This window comes from Rhea americana, unplaced genomic scaffold, assembly GCF_003343005.1.
Source record: "Rhea americana isolate MKP2758 unplaced genomic scaffold, rheAme1 scaffold_51, whole genome shotgun sequence".
NCBI classification, from domain to species: domain Eukaryota; kingdom Metazoa; phylum Chordata; class Aves; order Rheiformes; family Rheidae; genus Rhea; species Rhea americana.
The window spans coordinates 4131266-4145372 of NW_028186657.1; the positions used below are offsets into that span (position 1 = coordinate 4131266).

Genomic DNA, 14107 nt, shown 5'->3' on the forward strand with positions numbered 1-14107 from the left:
AGCTACAAGATTAACAGATGAACAAATGTATTGAGACAGCCACGATATCAAAGAAATGAAAGGTTCACTAAAACATGGAAGAGCCAAAGAGTCACCTGGCCATAGTTCTCAGGAATTATTTTATCTGCAGATTAGCTCAGCTGTCTTGGAGTTCTGGCACATCCTGTAGTGAATTTAGTTATACTGACCAAAGACATTACTGGCCTCTGCTGTCTGCTTTTTTTCTATTATTATTATTTTTCCAGAGGATTCTGCCTCTGGGACAGAGATGGCAAATGGGAATGTGTGCCTGAATCTCAGCCATTACAGTGCAGATCATTGGGGGCTTAGTGCAAGCAGAGTGTCCTTAGTGGTTCAGATTGGGCGCCAGCTTGTGAGCTGCACCTCTAAGCCTGAAAATGTATTGTGTCCCTGGGCAGAAATCTCCTGTGGCATGGTGGGGCAGACAGTGCGTCAAGTCACCATAATTAAAGCCACCAGAGTGCATTTGTCAGAGAACTAAGATCACACTCGGTGACTGTTTTTGCCATAAGGAAATTCTAACAGATATTGGTAGGGCAGTCATTGGAACTGGAAGGTCAGAGGGAATCATACCCCAAGATGCACTGCTTAATGTCAGTCATTCTTAGCAGGCTTTTTCTCCTCCATACAATCTATAATTCAATCACGAAAAAAATGGGGGGGAAGGGAAAGTAGCAGCAGTCTTGACCTTTGGTTCCTCTTACGGGAAACAGCCAAAGGGTATAATAGTTGAGGGATCAGGAGGTGTCCATAAGATATGCCCTCCCTGTGAAGAGCAAACAAAAAACAGCTCAGAAAGACTGTGGAGATGCTGCTAACYATAAGACCCTGCTCACGGCTTGTATTACATATGCCTTAGTTTCTCCGTGGATATTAGATTTAATTGGGTCAGCCAGGAAATTAGGGAATGAGTTTGAGGTCCTGAGGGAAAGGTGTTTGAAAACCAGTGATATGAGGACAGCAACAAGAGGCAAAGTCATAACTTTGAAAAGTGTCACTTAGAAGGAACTATGCCTCTGCTTTATTGAACTGTTGGCTGAAATAAATACAATTGAATTCCCTTAGTTCCACTATAATGTTGTCTCAGTACCAGCAGGAGTCTATTTAAGAATACACTTACTTGCACAAATGAATATATAAAAAGAGCAAAGAAACAGCTCAAATGCCACTGCAGTAACACAAGGAAATCCAAAAAGACATCCAAGCATGCTTAGTGGTCGTGTGCTGCCCTTGTGCTTTAGTTTTGTCCATATGCTTACTGCTGTCTGCCCAAACCATTTCTGTGAGGCAGAGGATTTTCCATTGAAGTTCTCCTGCTCAGTTCGTCTGGTGAGATCGTAGTCTAGATTTTGCAATGCTGCATAAATAAATTGTGGTGAATCAACTAGGAAGACAATCCTGAGAACTTAATTATAAAAAACTTCTGAGACTCACATTCTGAGACTTTATAATGAAGAAAAAACAAGTATAATATGAGACTTGTGAATGAATAATCAGCAACAAAGACTGAACCTTACATGTTGAGATCTTAAAGCATTAACCTCAATTGTGCCTGAACTAAAAGGATCAGCAGTGTTAGCCAGTGCTGTACTCGGGTTGTCAGATCTCTGTATGGCTTATCCACTGTTAGGAGCGGTCAAAGYCCTGCACAGGAGGGCCTGAGTATGAGCAGTGTGATGTGAACGTAGGACTGGAGGCCAGCAAACATTGAGTCTTAATCTTTCCTCTTGTCAGTTTTCTTAGATGCCATTAAACCTTTCTATGCCATTATAGGGTGTCGTGAGGACTAATTTTTTCCTACTCATACAGTGGCTTGAGGACAAAATGTGCTTGTGCTGTGTGTAGGTGTACGGCTTTGGTAATATCCTTAGCTGGTATTGCTTAGTTAGAAATCTGAGCTTGTATATGGGCCAAGTGATTACACAGAAGCTTATTGCACTTTGCATCTTGTGCTAGCATTTACAGCATAGCAAAGTTGCTGTGCAATGCTATCAGATTGGACTAGTTATGTATTTTATCCATTATGTATTAGTTCTTTCCACTGACTAAAACGGGCTTGGATTGGAAATTTGGTAGGGGCCAAAGCTGCCTTGCAACAGGCACTCAAATTGTGTGAGAAGACAATCTAATATTAAGCCTGACTATTCAAGCTATCAGGATCTGTAATTCTGTTTTCTGTTACAGRCTTGAGTCACCTACGCGCGCATTGGTGATGGAAGCTCCAAAAGGCATCGAGATCAACGCCGAGGCTGGCAGCTTGAAAGCTACATGCAGGACAGAGCTCAGGCTGGAATCCAAAGATGGAGAGGTAGGCAAAGGACATCAAGCCCTACGGCAAAAACAAACCAAGTTACACACCTGCAGATTTGTAACTTTCTGATTGACTTAGGAGCTCCATATGCAACGCTGGTTTAAGAACAGTGGTGAAGCAGGCCTTCATAGCTTAGTTTCTGCTAGCAGTGATTGAACATATCATGCAAACACAACTCTCTCTCTCTGTGGAAAAGGCTGATTCATTATTTTTAAAGTGCTTGGATAATAGCATCTGTTGTTCAAGCAGATTTATGCAGTTGTAAAATACACAGTACTCATGAATTTTCTGTTTCCTTATCACTTTAAAACAAGATTTACTTTGCCAACATCATTAAATCYTATATCATGCATTCTTCTATAAGAAGAGCTTGACTCATCTGCATTGATCTGAAAAGCTTTTGTAGCTGATGTTTTCATTCTGGAAAGAAAGGGAACATTAGGAAACACAGGTCATTGCACTGGGGAAACTTCCAAAGGGGAAGAGAGAATAACTAAAAACTATATCACAAAGCAAAAGGAAAGTAAGATTTAAGTGTCTTCTGGTGTCTCAGAAATACATGTGCATGCAGTTCTTATCCCCTCCTCCCTCTACAATGGTGGAAGACACTGAAGGATGTGGCTGACAAACACATTGGGGAACCCAGCAAGAGCCTTGTCAGAAAGGACTTGTGTTGAATATGAGCCTCCTAGCAGCATGGTCCCAAGATTTCCTAATGATTTCCCATCTTTATATCAGGTGTGATACATAAAATAGAAGTTTTACTGCAATTCCCCTTATTGCTATAGGTTTTTATTTTAAAATATTCCAAACCCAGACTAGGGAAAAAGGAAAAAAAAAGAGGGGGGGTGGGTGACASACTACAGTTGAAATCCAGGGCATTTCACTATTGCAAGCAATTGCCTTAATGTTTTTAACACTAATTTGCTTTTAAAGTGCATATATTGACCTGTCTCTTTGAGGAGATTARATGGTTGGATACTAAAACTGAAGTGGAGACTCCTACTGTAATTGCAAGATATGAGCAGATACTGTCAGTCCCACTGTAATACTCAGTTCTGCAGGTTATCTTACTGTGCTCTTCTCTGTAACATTAGAGCACTTTGCTGTAGCTGCCATGTGTCTAAGAGCTGCCAAACATTTATTTTAGCATCTTGTTCTACAAGAGGAAATTCAGACCAGAGACTGGTCTGTTACAGCATTGCAGTTGATTCCTAACATTCATAAAAATGCTCTCCACGGTCAGTGCTGCGAGTCTACAAGTGTAAATGTAAATGGGATCCCAGTGCCAGAAGTGCCAGCGGAAGAGGGGAATTGTTGTTGTGCGCATGTGAAGCGTATGCACTTCCCCACTAGCAGTAGGGGTACTTAGGGCACACTGCTGGGCACTGTGTGAGGAAAGTTAATCCAAAGACCGAGATGTCTCAGGAAGCTTCGAGCCAAGAAAATGCAAGGGGCGGATTGCCAGATCAGCAGATAAAAAGCAGAGTTCTTGGGAGGCTCATGGTAAAGGCAGGTAATATGCTCACTCAGATTTACATCAGATTTTCCCCTTCATCCACRCTTAATACACTTGCTTGCTCAGTACAGTTTCTAGCACATCAGTTTTCCAAAGGAAGTTTCTTTAAACTCAAGGTCAAAAATAACAGCTCTCCACTAATGTGCTCTTTTTCTTTTTTTGTTTCCCCTTACAACTTCAGATAACGTTGAATTCTGCAAAAATCAAACTACCTAACTTGCCTCAAGGATCTTCCTCTTCTGCAGGGTCCAGGCAAAAAATCTACGAGCTCTGTGTGTGTCCCAATGGGAGGTTATTTTTGTCTCAGGCAGGCACTAGCTCGACCTGCCAGATAAATACAAGTGTCTGCCTTTGAGAGACAATTTGCAGTGGGGCATCACAGGCAGCACAAAAGCCAATTCTGGTCTCACAGATTGCAGCTGCCAACTATTTTTACTAGAACACAGAAAGCCTATCAAAGACTTTTTTTGTGTGTGCGCGCGTGTGTGTGAATATATATATAAAATATATATATAAAATATATATATATATCCTCTGTGTAAAATGATGTTTCAGTACAAGGAATCCCAGGGTGACCCTGTTACATTTGTGTAGCATTTTTCTTTCCCACACCAAAATTTACTGATACAATCTGCTGAATTGGACTTGATGCTCCCCTGGACCTTTCTGCATTAAGATATTCTGATGATCACCCCTCATTATTGATCATATTCTCAGAGCGATGGGATTGCTGGCTCATCAGGACCATGGAACTGGTTTAAACCTAGCAACATAGAAAGGGGATAGTAGCATCTCTGATTACTTTTGCACCATTAAATCAGTGGCTTGAGAAAAACAAAATAGCCAGACATGCTGTACTGATGGCCTAGACTGATCCAAGATACCCGAGGTTAGATTAAACTCCTTAATTTTCACCTACAGTAGTGCTCCCTGCTGGGAAAAGTGAATTTCATTCCMTTGTTCTTCTCAGCCCTTGACCAGGGGAAAAGTCCAGATCTTCTCTCTGGAATAAATGTTATCTGAAAGGTGTCTAGATTAGTCTGTGCRTGGCAAAGGATGTCTTGGGCTATTTGCATGGAACACAGTCTGCGAAGGACTGGTATTTGAGAGTCTCTTAAGGGAGCCCTTTCCACTTCTCAAGTAGGAGTTTTACAAACCAAGGGGAAATAACAAACACGTGAAGGTCACTGTCACTGGGAGAAAAATTAAATCAAAGCCAACTTAATCAACTTCTCTGAATTTTATATTGAAGATCTCTGAAGATATTATGCTCTTATCCAGTATCAACTGGAACACTAACCTGAAGACCTCTCCACATTAAGAAAACATTTTTTGTATGTTGCAAATATCAGAGACGCTGACAGTGAAACTTTTTTTTTTCTTTAGAATTTATAAAGATCGTAACAATGATTACTGGAAAGCAAGAGCTTTGGATGCTGGTTCCTCTAGAACATTAGCCCCAAAAGTTTTGTGGTTGAATCTTTTCATGGGTGCTTTTTTATATAATTAAGTCTAGGAGTCACTTCTGGGCAGGATAAAACATGAGATCTGATCTGGAAACATTATTTCCTCTGTTCAGATTTTGAAAAATAATGAGAAGAGCCCATATCATTGAATTCTGACCCATAATTGTATATAAAAAAATCCCTGAAAAACTAATGTTATAATTATCTCTAAAATACCTAGGTCCCAGTAAGTCTCGTGAGAGCAGCAAGGTTTCTAAGTCACTGAGATGCTTTTGAAAATATCACCTCATGTGCAAATATGACCGATCTGTCCCCATCCTAATGATATCTAAGAAAAGCTGGCATTCTTTAAGCAATTTTCAAGATAAAATATAGCCAGCAGAGAAATATTTGGAAAAAAAATCAGCYAGTTTCTTTTTTACATATTTCCTTGTATTTTCTCGTGATCTGAAGAGTAYCAGTTGTTATTGTTTTTTTAAATGAACAATTCTGACCAAATCCAAAAGTAGCTGGACTCGATGGAAAGTTTTCCATTGACTTTCATGGACTTTGAGTTAGATGTTGCTGCCTCACAAAGCAACAATCCTATAAAATTTATACCTGATGGAGGATTGGATAAACTACATTTATATCAGTAATGTTATGTCAGATTAATTAATGAATTCAAACTGTCTGTTAATTAATGATTTCTGTAATTATTATGTCTTGAGTCAATGTTTGAATGCAAAGGGTCACCCAGGGTAACAATTGTATTGGGACACAGGACTATACCATCTCTGTTCAAAGAGGGGAATTGTGCCTATGCCTTAAGTCAATGCACTCAGCAAGGAGAAGCACATCATATTTATCTTGTTATTAAAACTAGTTTATTTGGGGGGAGGGACAGGAGGGTGTTGTCACCAGGTGTCTTGGGAAGTGGTTGTACAACACAAAACAGACATTAATGAAATGCATTAAGACTGTAGGGGCACCTAGTGTGATACAGATGTTTTTTACCATGTTAAATATAGCAAAATACTGTGTACATTACCTCTGGGACCACAACTGAAGTCCCATTCATAGTCCTACTTTTGCTGTAGAGTTTTTGCCCTTGTGTCGTTTTATGTGGATCACAAACCTTATAGCAAGCATGACCCGATTCATAAACAAATCCCGTGTGCAGAAGCGTGTGAGCTGTTGGGAAGAAATGTGCTGCACAAAGAGTCCTTGGTACAGAGAAGTGGTTGCTTTAACCTTCCTTTCCCTCAGAGTTTTGATGCTAGAGGGAAACAGTTTTGAGTGCATGAACTGCCGCGGGAAGGACAGTGCTCCTGCAGTCCAGCGTTGCGCCCAAGAGACAGGGCGGCTCAGTCTCCATCCCCTCACCCTCTGGCTGCTCTGCTGAGGATTTCTGTTCCAGGAACTGTTTTCAGTGCCCAGTGTTGTCAGCTGGGCTCTTGGATGAGATTATCACCTTCTTATTTCACGGAGGCCATGAAACTGCTTGAAGGTGTTCAGCCATATACCTTTTTTTTGTGGATTTCAATAGGAGAGCTGTAAGGGAAGAGCCTTATGTGTCTGTGCCATCACTGTGAAAGACGAGGTGTTGCAGAAAGATTTGCTGAGGTGAATGAAAAGGTACCTTAAAGTCGACATAAGGGAATTCCTAATACTTCGATGTATTTTACAATCCTGTTTCTATCTTAAAAAGCATAAAATGATATGCTGTATCAGAAGACAAGGGTCTGTGTTAGAGAGATTGGACCCATATGGAGACTTGTGAATCGTTGGAGCCTCACTTCAATTTTAAGGCTGTGATTTAGATGATACTGCATGCTCTTGGGTTAGCTACAGGATTAATCCCCTGCTGTTCAGCAAGTGACAAACCAGAGCAAACAGGACTGCATGTCTGAGGTCCCAAGGAAAAAAAAAATATTTTATTTAAAAAGTAGCATACAGATATATCTAGTATCTCATGCTTCATAGCTTGTTGTACAGGGGCCACTGTGGAGACACTGACTCACCTGGGGAAAGACACGTGCATGAGACTGTCTTCCTCCTGCCTTGTTGGCAGCCCAATCAGCAGACATTTATTAAAGGGGATGTCTGTGCAGGGCTGCTCTTGCTGATCACCCAGATGATGTGACCCTAGTTAAGTTTAGGTTGCCTATTCATTACTCATAGTTGCTTTACCTGTATGAGTTGGTTTTCCTTAAGTCCGTTCAAATTAGAACCTTCCTGGCTGAAATTTTGTACATACGCTCTCTCTACCACGCTTAAAATACCAAAAATGCACAAAGGTTTGTGTATTTATGAATCAGGCCTGTAATTTAGTTCAGCCTTTGCAAGTAAGGGAGAATGCATTTATTTCAGATAGGAATTTCATTTTACCTCCCAATGCAAAGGCAAGGCTGAGGTGGATGATGAATTTACTTCTACTGAGATCAATGGAAGAGATGTCAACAGCTTCGCTGCCTGCACTAGGACAGGCTCTTTACAGGTAGAAATTCAGGGCACTGATGCTAATGGAAACCCTGCCACTTATTTCAGTGGCTGGGGGCTGAACCCTGACTCTGCACTGTGTGCAATTCTGCATTGCAGCTATGCGCATTAAAAACACATTGAAATGCTAATCAAGTGACTGTGATACTAATGTCAATATACCTTAGGCAACCATGAATACCGCAGTTAAATGCTTTTGTGTATTTTAACTCTTAATTTTMTAGGGCTTTGGGACTTTATTAAGTTTGCTTTAAATGCCACACTTTAGTAAGCAGTCAAGAAAATCACTGGCAGTGCTTACCTGTACACCAGTACCTTATCCTTGTGCAATATATGACCCTTCTGCTGTAATAAGTGAGTTAGGGTGTTCTGGTTTGGTTTGGTTTGGCTTGRCTTGGTTTTTAAGCAAAAAGACTKTGCCATTAGCARAAGCAGAGATCCTAATACTGATTCTAGAGCTGTATCTGTTCTCCGAGTTTCTTTCATTGGTTTTGGCTTTGTACACTTTTTCAAAGTTTATGTTTCCCAGCAGTCAGTGAAATGGTTAGCTTGACAGTATAAAGAAAATGCTAACAGTAAAGGAAGAAGTGGAAGTGAGCAGCAATGAAAATGTGTGTAAGRCCTCTCCTAGGTATACACCATTAGAAAACTAAACGTGCAAGAGTGATTTATATTTGTTTTGCTCAATTGTGCTGTCAAACAGCTGCATTTTGAAAAGGAGTTTTTTTTGCTCCTTTAATCACAAACACCACAATATATGAAAAGAAAAAAGTTTAAGACATAAGCCTAAAAATACCATCTGTAGTATATGGTATAGCAACAGAATGATGTCTAAATCAAGAAAAAACTCCTTAGAAATTACTCCAAGGTTAAAGAGAGGTTCTTACGGATCTCGTAAAGATGTCAAATCAGTTAGTGTCATATCTAGTTTGGAATGACAGGCATCCTTAAAGGAAATTAGCTTTTGTTGTCATAAAATGCATGCACACACACACATACACATATATACATGTTCACATACACTTGTTTACAAAAAAAAAGCCAATTTCCTTCGTGTGTGTGTGTGTATTTACTGTTACAGCTTTAAATTTCACATTGCAAAGAAGAGTGAGGCAAAGACCAAAGACTTRCAGAAATTCATCCCTTCCTAGTTGCCCTTGGTTCTGAAAGGCATTAACTTTAATGGTGCTTTTTAGACCTGGGCAGGAAGAGTACAGGTTTATTGCATGGCTGCATTTGAGAGAGAAAGTGGCRGGAAGATTTTAATTTTGTTAATGAGGAGAAAAGGAAATAATGTGAAATTATTTAAATGCRTACGGAAGGTAGGGATATCTGGAACTTGAAAGATGAAGAAATGTGGTACAGTATAAGAATTTTAAAAGATACTGTCCTAGGCTGAAAGTATAAATAAACGGAGTAAGTGTTATTGGCTGTTCACTTTATGTTCAAGCAGTAGCAGATGAGGAACTCTGGCAGGGTTAATGGAATTGTGGTGGATTTATCAAGAAGAGGCATGGTGTGCTCGGCTCCRTTTCAGTGGCGACACTAAAAAGACCAGAGAGGCTGCTGTAGTAAGGCTATCTGAATCTTTAGTCTTAAGAATTCATAATTACCCTGCTCAGTATAGAAGCATAACTGTGTCATAATCCTTTCGTTTTTAAACGAAACGTACAGTGGAAACAAAAAAGTTAGAGGCTCTGCTCTTTTATTTTTATGGCTGACATTTTAAATTTCAAAATGTCATCATCCCGAATGCGCCTGAGCAAATGTAGGGAGCATTTCTGTGAAGCACTAGCAATCAGTATATCAGCACTTTTCGAATGTGAAAACAGCAGCTTTTTTATCCTCATTGTCATCGTTGTAGAGGCATGCAATCACAGTAACATTTAAGTTTTTCCCACTTTAACCTTTTCATCAGTTCTAAAACTGCTATGTAGTATTTTGGTAGCCAGTATTCTGCCCACGCACTGGGCCACGTTCAGGTGGCCTGCATCCTCCAGATCCCTGATCCTGGTGTTTCTCATTCTCTCGTGCTTCTGAAGACCAAAACCAAAGAGTAGGAAACATGGGGCAATGGTACATAAGCAGAAATTAGGCCTTCTGCATGGAAGTTGCAGTGTTTTCACAGCTGATGTAGCCAAGTCTATGGCTGTGATTGGAGGAGGGTTAAACACTGATGTTGCACTGATTACTGGATTATTCAGGCAAGAGTGGCGTGAATTAAATAAGATAGAAAGGAAAGACAAGAAAAGGTAACAAATATCGCCCTAATCACAGCAATGCCACAAACATCTTTGCTTACAATATTACATTTTAAATTAATATTGGCCATTTTCCTAAATATGCTATCAACTATGTTTGATTTTGCATGATGAAATTACTGTCACTGAAACCACTTACAGCTTGGGCTGTTTTTTTTAATATTGCTAGGGCGTCACTTCCATCTACAATAACCACAGTGGCTTGGGGCATGGATAGAAATTATAGTGAATGACTTGCATTTAGAAACTTTTAAATCTACTGAGGTTGAGATGCACACACTTATGCACATACAGCCCTGAGGCTTTATCATTTAAGAGTTTCTTGTCCTGCCACTTGAATTGTATTGTGCCCTTGTGAACAGTGACACACTTTCTTTATACAGGAAAAGATGGATATTTAAAGCTATAGGATTTTTATCTAAAGTGAAGAAGCAAATGCAATCATGGGCTACCACTGAGATTTCCTATCCAAGTCACTTTTAAACTAGAGATGCAAGTYGCTTAAAAATTAATTTGCTACAAGTGCAATTCCTGCTGGAAAGCTATCACTGTTGTCACTCTGAGGAAATGTCTCATCTTATTACAACCCAAAGTGCTGCAGTGGCTGTGAGTGTCTGTCACAAGCCTGCTGGTAGRTCAGGAGTGGTTTGCTGCCTGGTCAGAAGAAATGGGAGCTGCTTTGGGGCAACTGGTCACCCTGGATAGGGTGAGATTTGTTAAGTTTTTAATCACTATTAAAAATAGGAAGGGTATGTCCATTATGAAACTATACATAAATCTTTGCTTGTCTTGCATTTAATTTGTTTAATTTTTCTGCCATAGAATCATAGAATCGGTGAGGTTGGTAGGGACCTCTGGAGATCATCTAGTCCAACCGCCCTGCTCAGCAGGGTCACCTAGAGCATGTTAGACAGGGTTGCAGCCAGGCAGGCCTTGAATATCGCCAGAGAAGGAGACTCCACAACCTCTCTGGGCAACCTGGTCCAGTGCTAACATATAACAGAAAGTAAAAGAGGGAGASCTTTGTGCAGAAGCTCTCTGCTACCAAAAGCTTAAGATAAAGACATGCAGTCTTAGGGGAAAAAAAAGACACTTTAGAGCCTTTCATCAGCTTCTTCCCAAATGGAAAGTCTCACCATWTCTAACACATTTGCTATTATAGGAACAGACCCATTGCAAGGCATAGGTCGTGTGCATCTTTGCATGTAACAGGCATTTAAAATTGCATTGTACTCTCACATTTTTTGCCCCATTCAAAAGGCTTAACTGCTGATAAGAGAGAAAGCTTTCTGAAGCCTGCTACTGCTAAATGCATTATCACTTTCTAGAGCAATGCAGTTTCTTTGGTCTTTTAAAGATTTCCTCATAACGGAGTCCTTGAAACATCTTGAGGCAGGCTCACACTGGAGAGCAAAGGAATAATTATTTGTGGGTGGTTCTATTTTTATCAAAGGCTGGATTATAGTTGAAAAAATGTTGCCGTTAGAGTTCCTCCCACACTTAGTTAGCTGCAAACACCACCTCCACCAATGCTGTAACTAGCTTTCTTACAGGATAGCTGCCAGAGGAAGGAGTTAGCATCTATCTCTAAGAAAGAGCATGCCAATTATGTCTTCTTCTGGTCCTCCTCTGGATTTGTGTAGCTAACAGCTCTTGATAGCAATGCTAGTGATGTAATGGATAATAAAAAACTTTGGCAGTATTAATGATTTGACAGATTACATGTTCATGCAGTCTAAGTGGTATACGTAACAGTGATGATAAGTATTGGTTGCTGTCCTAACAAGCCACTGAACACCTTGTGAGCAGCAGTAGCAATGCCAGAAGGTGCAAGGGAATAGCTCTTGGAGCCACCTGTGCTTCCCACGTGGGAAGGCTGCGAGGTGGGGATGTCGGTGGGTGGCTTTGCCCTTTCTTCTTAGTCCCTGTCTCATGGTCTRGCCCTCCGAGCTGGGAACAGGAGCGAGGAGTGATGCTAGGTTGAGGGCCTAAGCTGGAGCAGTGGTACAGCGACCTGACTCTGCAGCTGGTGTAAGCCCGCCCTGCCCGAGGGTTTGGCACAGAAGGTTTTGAGCCTCCAGTGCAACTGGAAGGAGGAGTCTGGCTGCCCCGTTGAAATCCCAGCCGGGCTCTCCTCAGGGTGGCACGAGAACAGGACTTCCCAGGCCTCTGGGCTTTCCCTAAGGAAAAGGGCCTGGGTAAAGACCTGTGGCAAGTCCTGCCGTCGCTGGCAGCTCGGGCTGCTGCCTGACATGGTGCAGCTCTTCTCCTTGCCACCCCGTCCGGGGCGCTGGAGGCAAGCGCAGCTGGGGCCGGTGCAGGTGGAGCAGGGGCTCCCCATGCTGGGGCTGGGCTCTGCTGCTCTCTCTGGGTGTTAGATCGGGGCCACGCCACCGGCAGCAGGCGGCTGCAAGGTGCTGCTGGAGGGATTTGCTTTCTTGTGCCCTTTTGCGGGTTATCGGAGCGAGCACAGGAGGAAGGATTAACAAATCCTGCCCTTGCTCAGCAAAGTAAGAGCACACCAGAAGCCTCTTACAGAGCAGATCTGAGCAATTACCGTACACTGTGTTTGCTGAAGGCGGGTGCAGTTGATAGCGTTCACACGTGGATTTCTTTCTGGATGAGAGCTTTCCCTGAGCTGTGGGCCAGAGCTGGAGCTGGAGCTGAACTGTGCGGTAGTCTGGAAGCAAGGCTGGGGCTGACCTGCTGGATCTGACTCAGCTCCTTTTTTAATTCTTTTTCTTTTTTTCTCCCCAGAACTTCTTTTAATTCTTTGCCTTGTGTGAGTGGTGGTGCTCAAATGCTGATAGAATTGTTGATGTTAACCCGATAAATGCTCCATGTAGGTAAAACCAACAGCAAAACAACTTTCTGTGAGACTTGAAGCAAAAGCCCATTCACCTACAACTATAGCATAAAAGGCCTGACCCATATGCTATAGCAGTTTTCATCTGTGATGATAAAATACCTTGTCTGACCTCTACTCTGATAATCACCAATGACCTTGATAGTGTGAAGAGGACAAAATGAAGTCTTATCACAGTTCTCATTAAGAAATTCAGATTGGTTTGGCTTTTTTTTTCTTTTTAATTTATGTATGTGTGTGGTTGTGTGGGAAAATATACAGCTTTTTTTGTATCATATAGCATCAATCCTTGCACACTCTATGCAAAATTTTGTAAGCATTGCAATAATGCTATGAATTACACAAGGAACTATTTTAACTTTATTACACTTTCTGTATAAAAAACAAATTTGTATTTAAATGATTTCAATTGCAATCTTGTAAAATATATTAATAAAATAATGATTGTTAAGAAGGAAAGAGGCGTAAGTCTTTTTTCTCTCAGCATGGTGAACATAAATAGGAGCTCAAACCGACATCAGTCTGCCAGAGTTGGCCGACTGGAGCAACATAGCAAGCCATTCTGCAGCATCAAATCCCTAGGTATGTTCAGGGCAAAAATGCTCCAGAAGAGACAACCAGTATCTCTGCAGGTTGCTGTCAGAAAAAAAAAATGCCAAAAAAAATTAATCTCCCCTTTGTTAGAGGTTGAGTTTACAGCTTTGTTGAACTTCTTTGCCTGTGACAGGTCTCACCCATGCAGCATCACAGCAAATATGGATTTGTTTGCCCTGGGTTTTGTCAGTAAAGGAGAGTGTTGATTGAGGCTTATTATCTCAACGAACAACAAGAATTCAATCCAGACAAAAGCTTGTGCATGCCTTCAAATGCAGAGTAGAAGTCCAGTCATTGCAGCTGTGACATTGCCAAAATGCAGGCGTTAGGGACACTTGGTTTGTAGAGGGCATGGTTTACCAGGCTTCAAATAAATTCACTCAGTTCTGCTCTCTGGACACTCACAGTCTTTCACTCCCTGGATTTTGGATTGTTTGCCCTTAAAAAAAGAAAAAAAAAAAAAGAGCATCTGTTAGCTAAGCTCCATCTGCAGTTTTTGGTCTGTATTTGGAATTTCCAGCAAATTACAATTTATGAGTTAATCCTGGTCTAGAGTTGTGTTGCTGGGAACACCACTGAAWCAGCATA

General features: G+C 41.2%; 1 protein-coding gene across 11 annotated transcripts in view; it reads left to right on the forward strand.

Moving 5' to 3' along the window:
- SGCD (sarcoglycan delta) overlaps positions 1 to 13384 on the forward strand; it is a 359722-nt gene extending 346338 nt beyond the window's left edge. For all 11 annotated transcript variants that reach the window (XM_085317947.1, XM_085317945.1, XM_085317944.1 and 8 more), the window contains 2 exons: positions 2206 to 2329; positions 4033 to 13384. In XM_085317947.1, the coding sequence (XP_085174073.1) occupies positions 2206 to 2329; positions 4033 to 4206 (298 nt within the window). In that variant the 3' untranslated portion in view covers positions 4207 to 13384. The remainder of the gene's footprint in view (positions 1 to 2205; positions 2330 to 4032) is intronic.
- Positions 13385 to 14107: the final 723 nt, after the last annotated feature.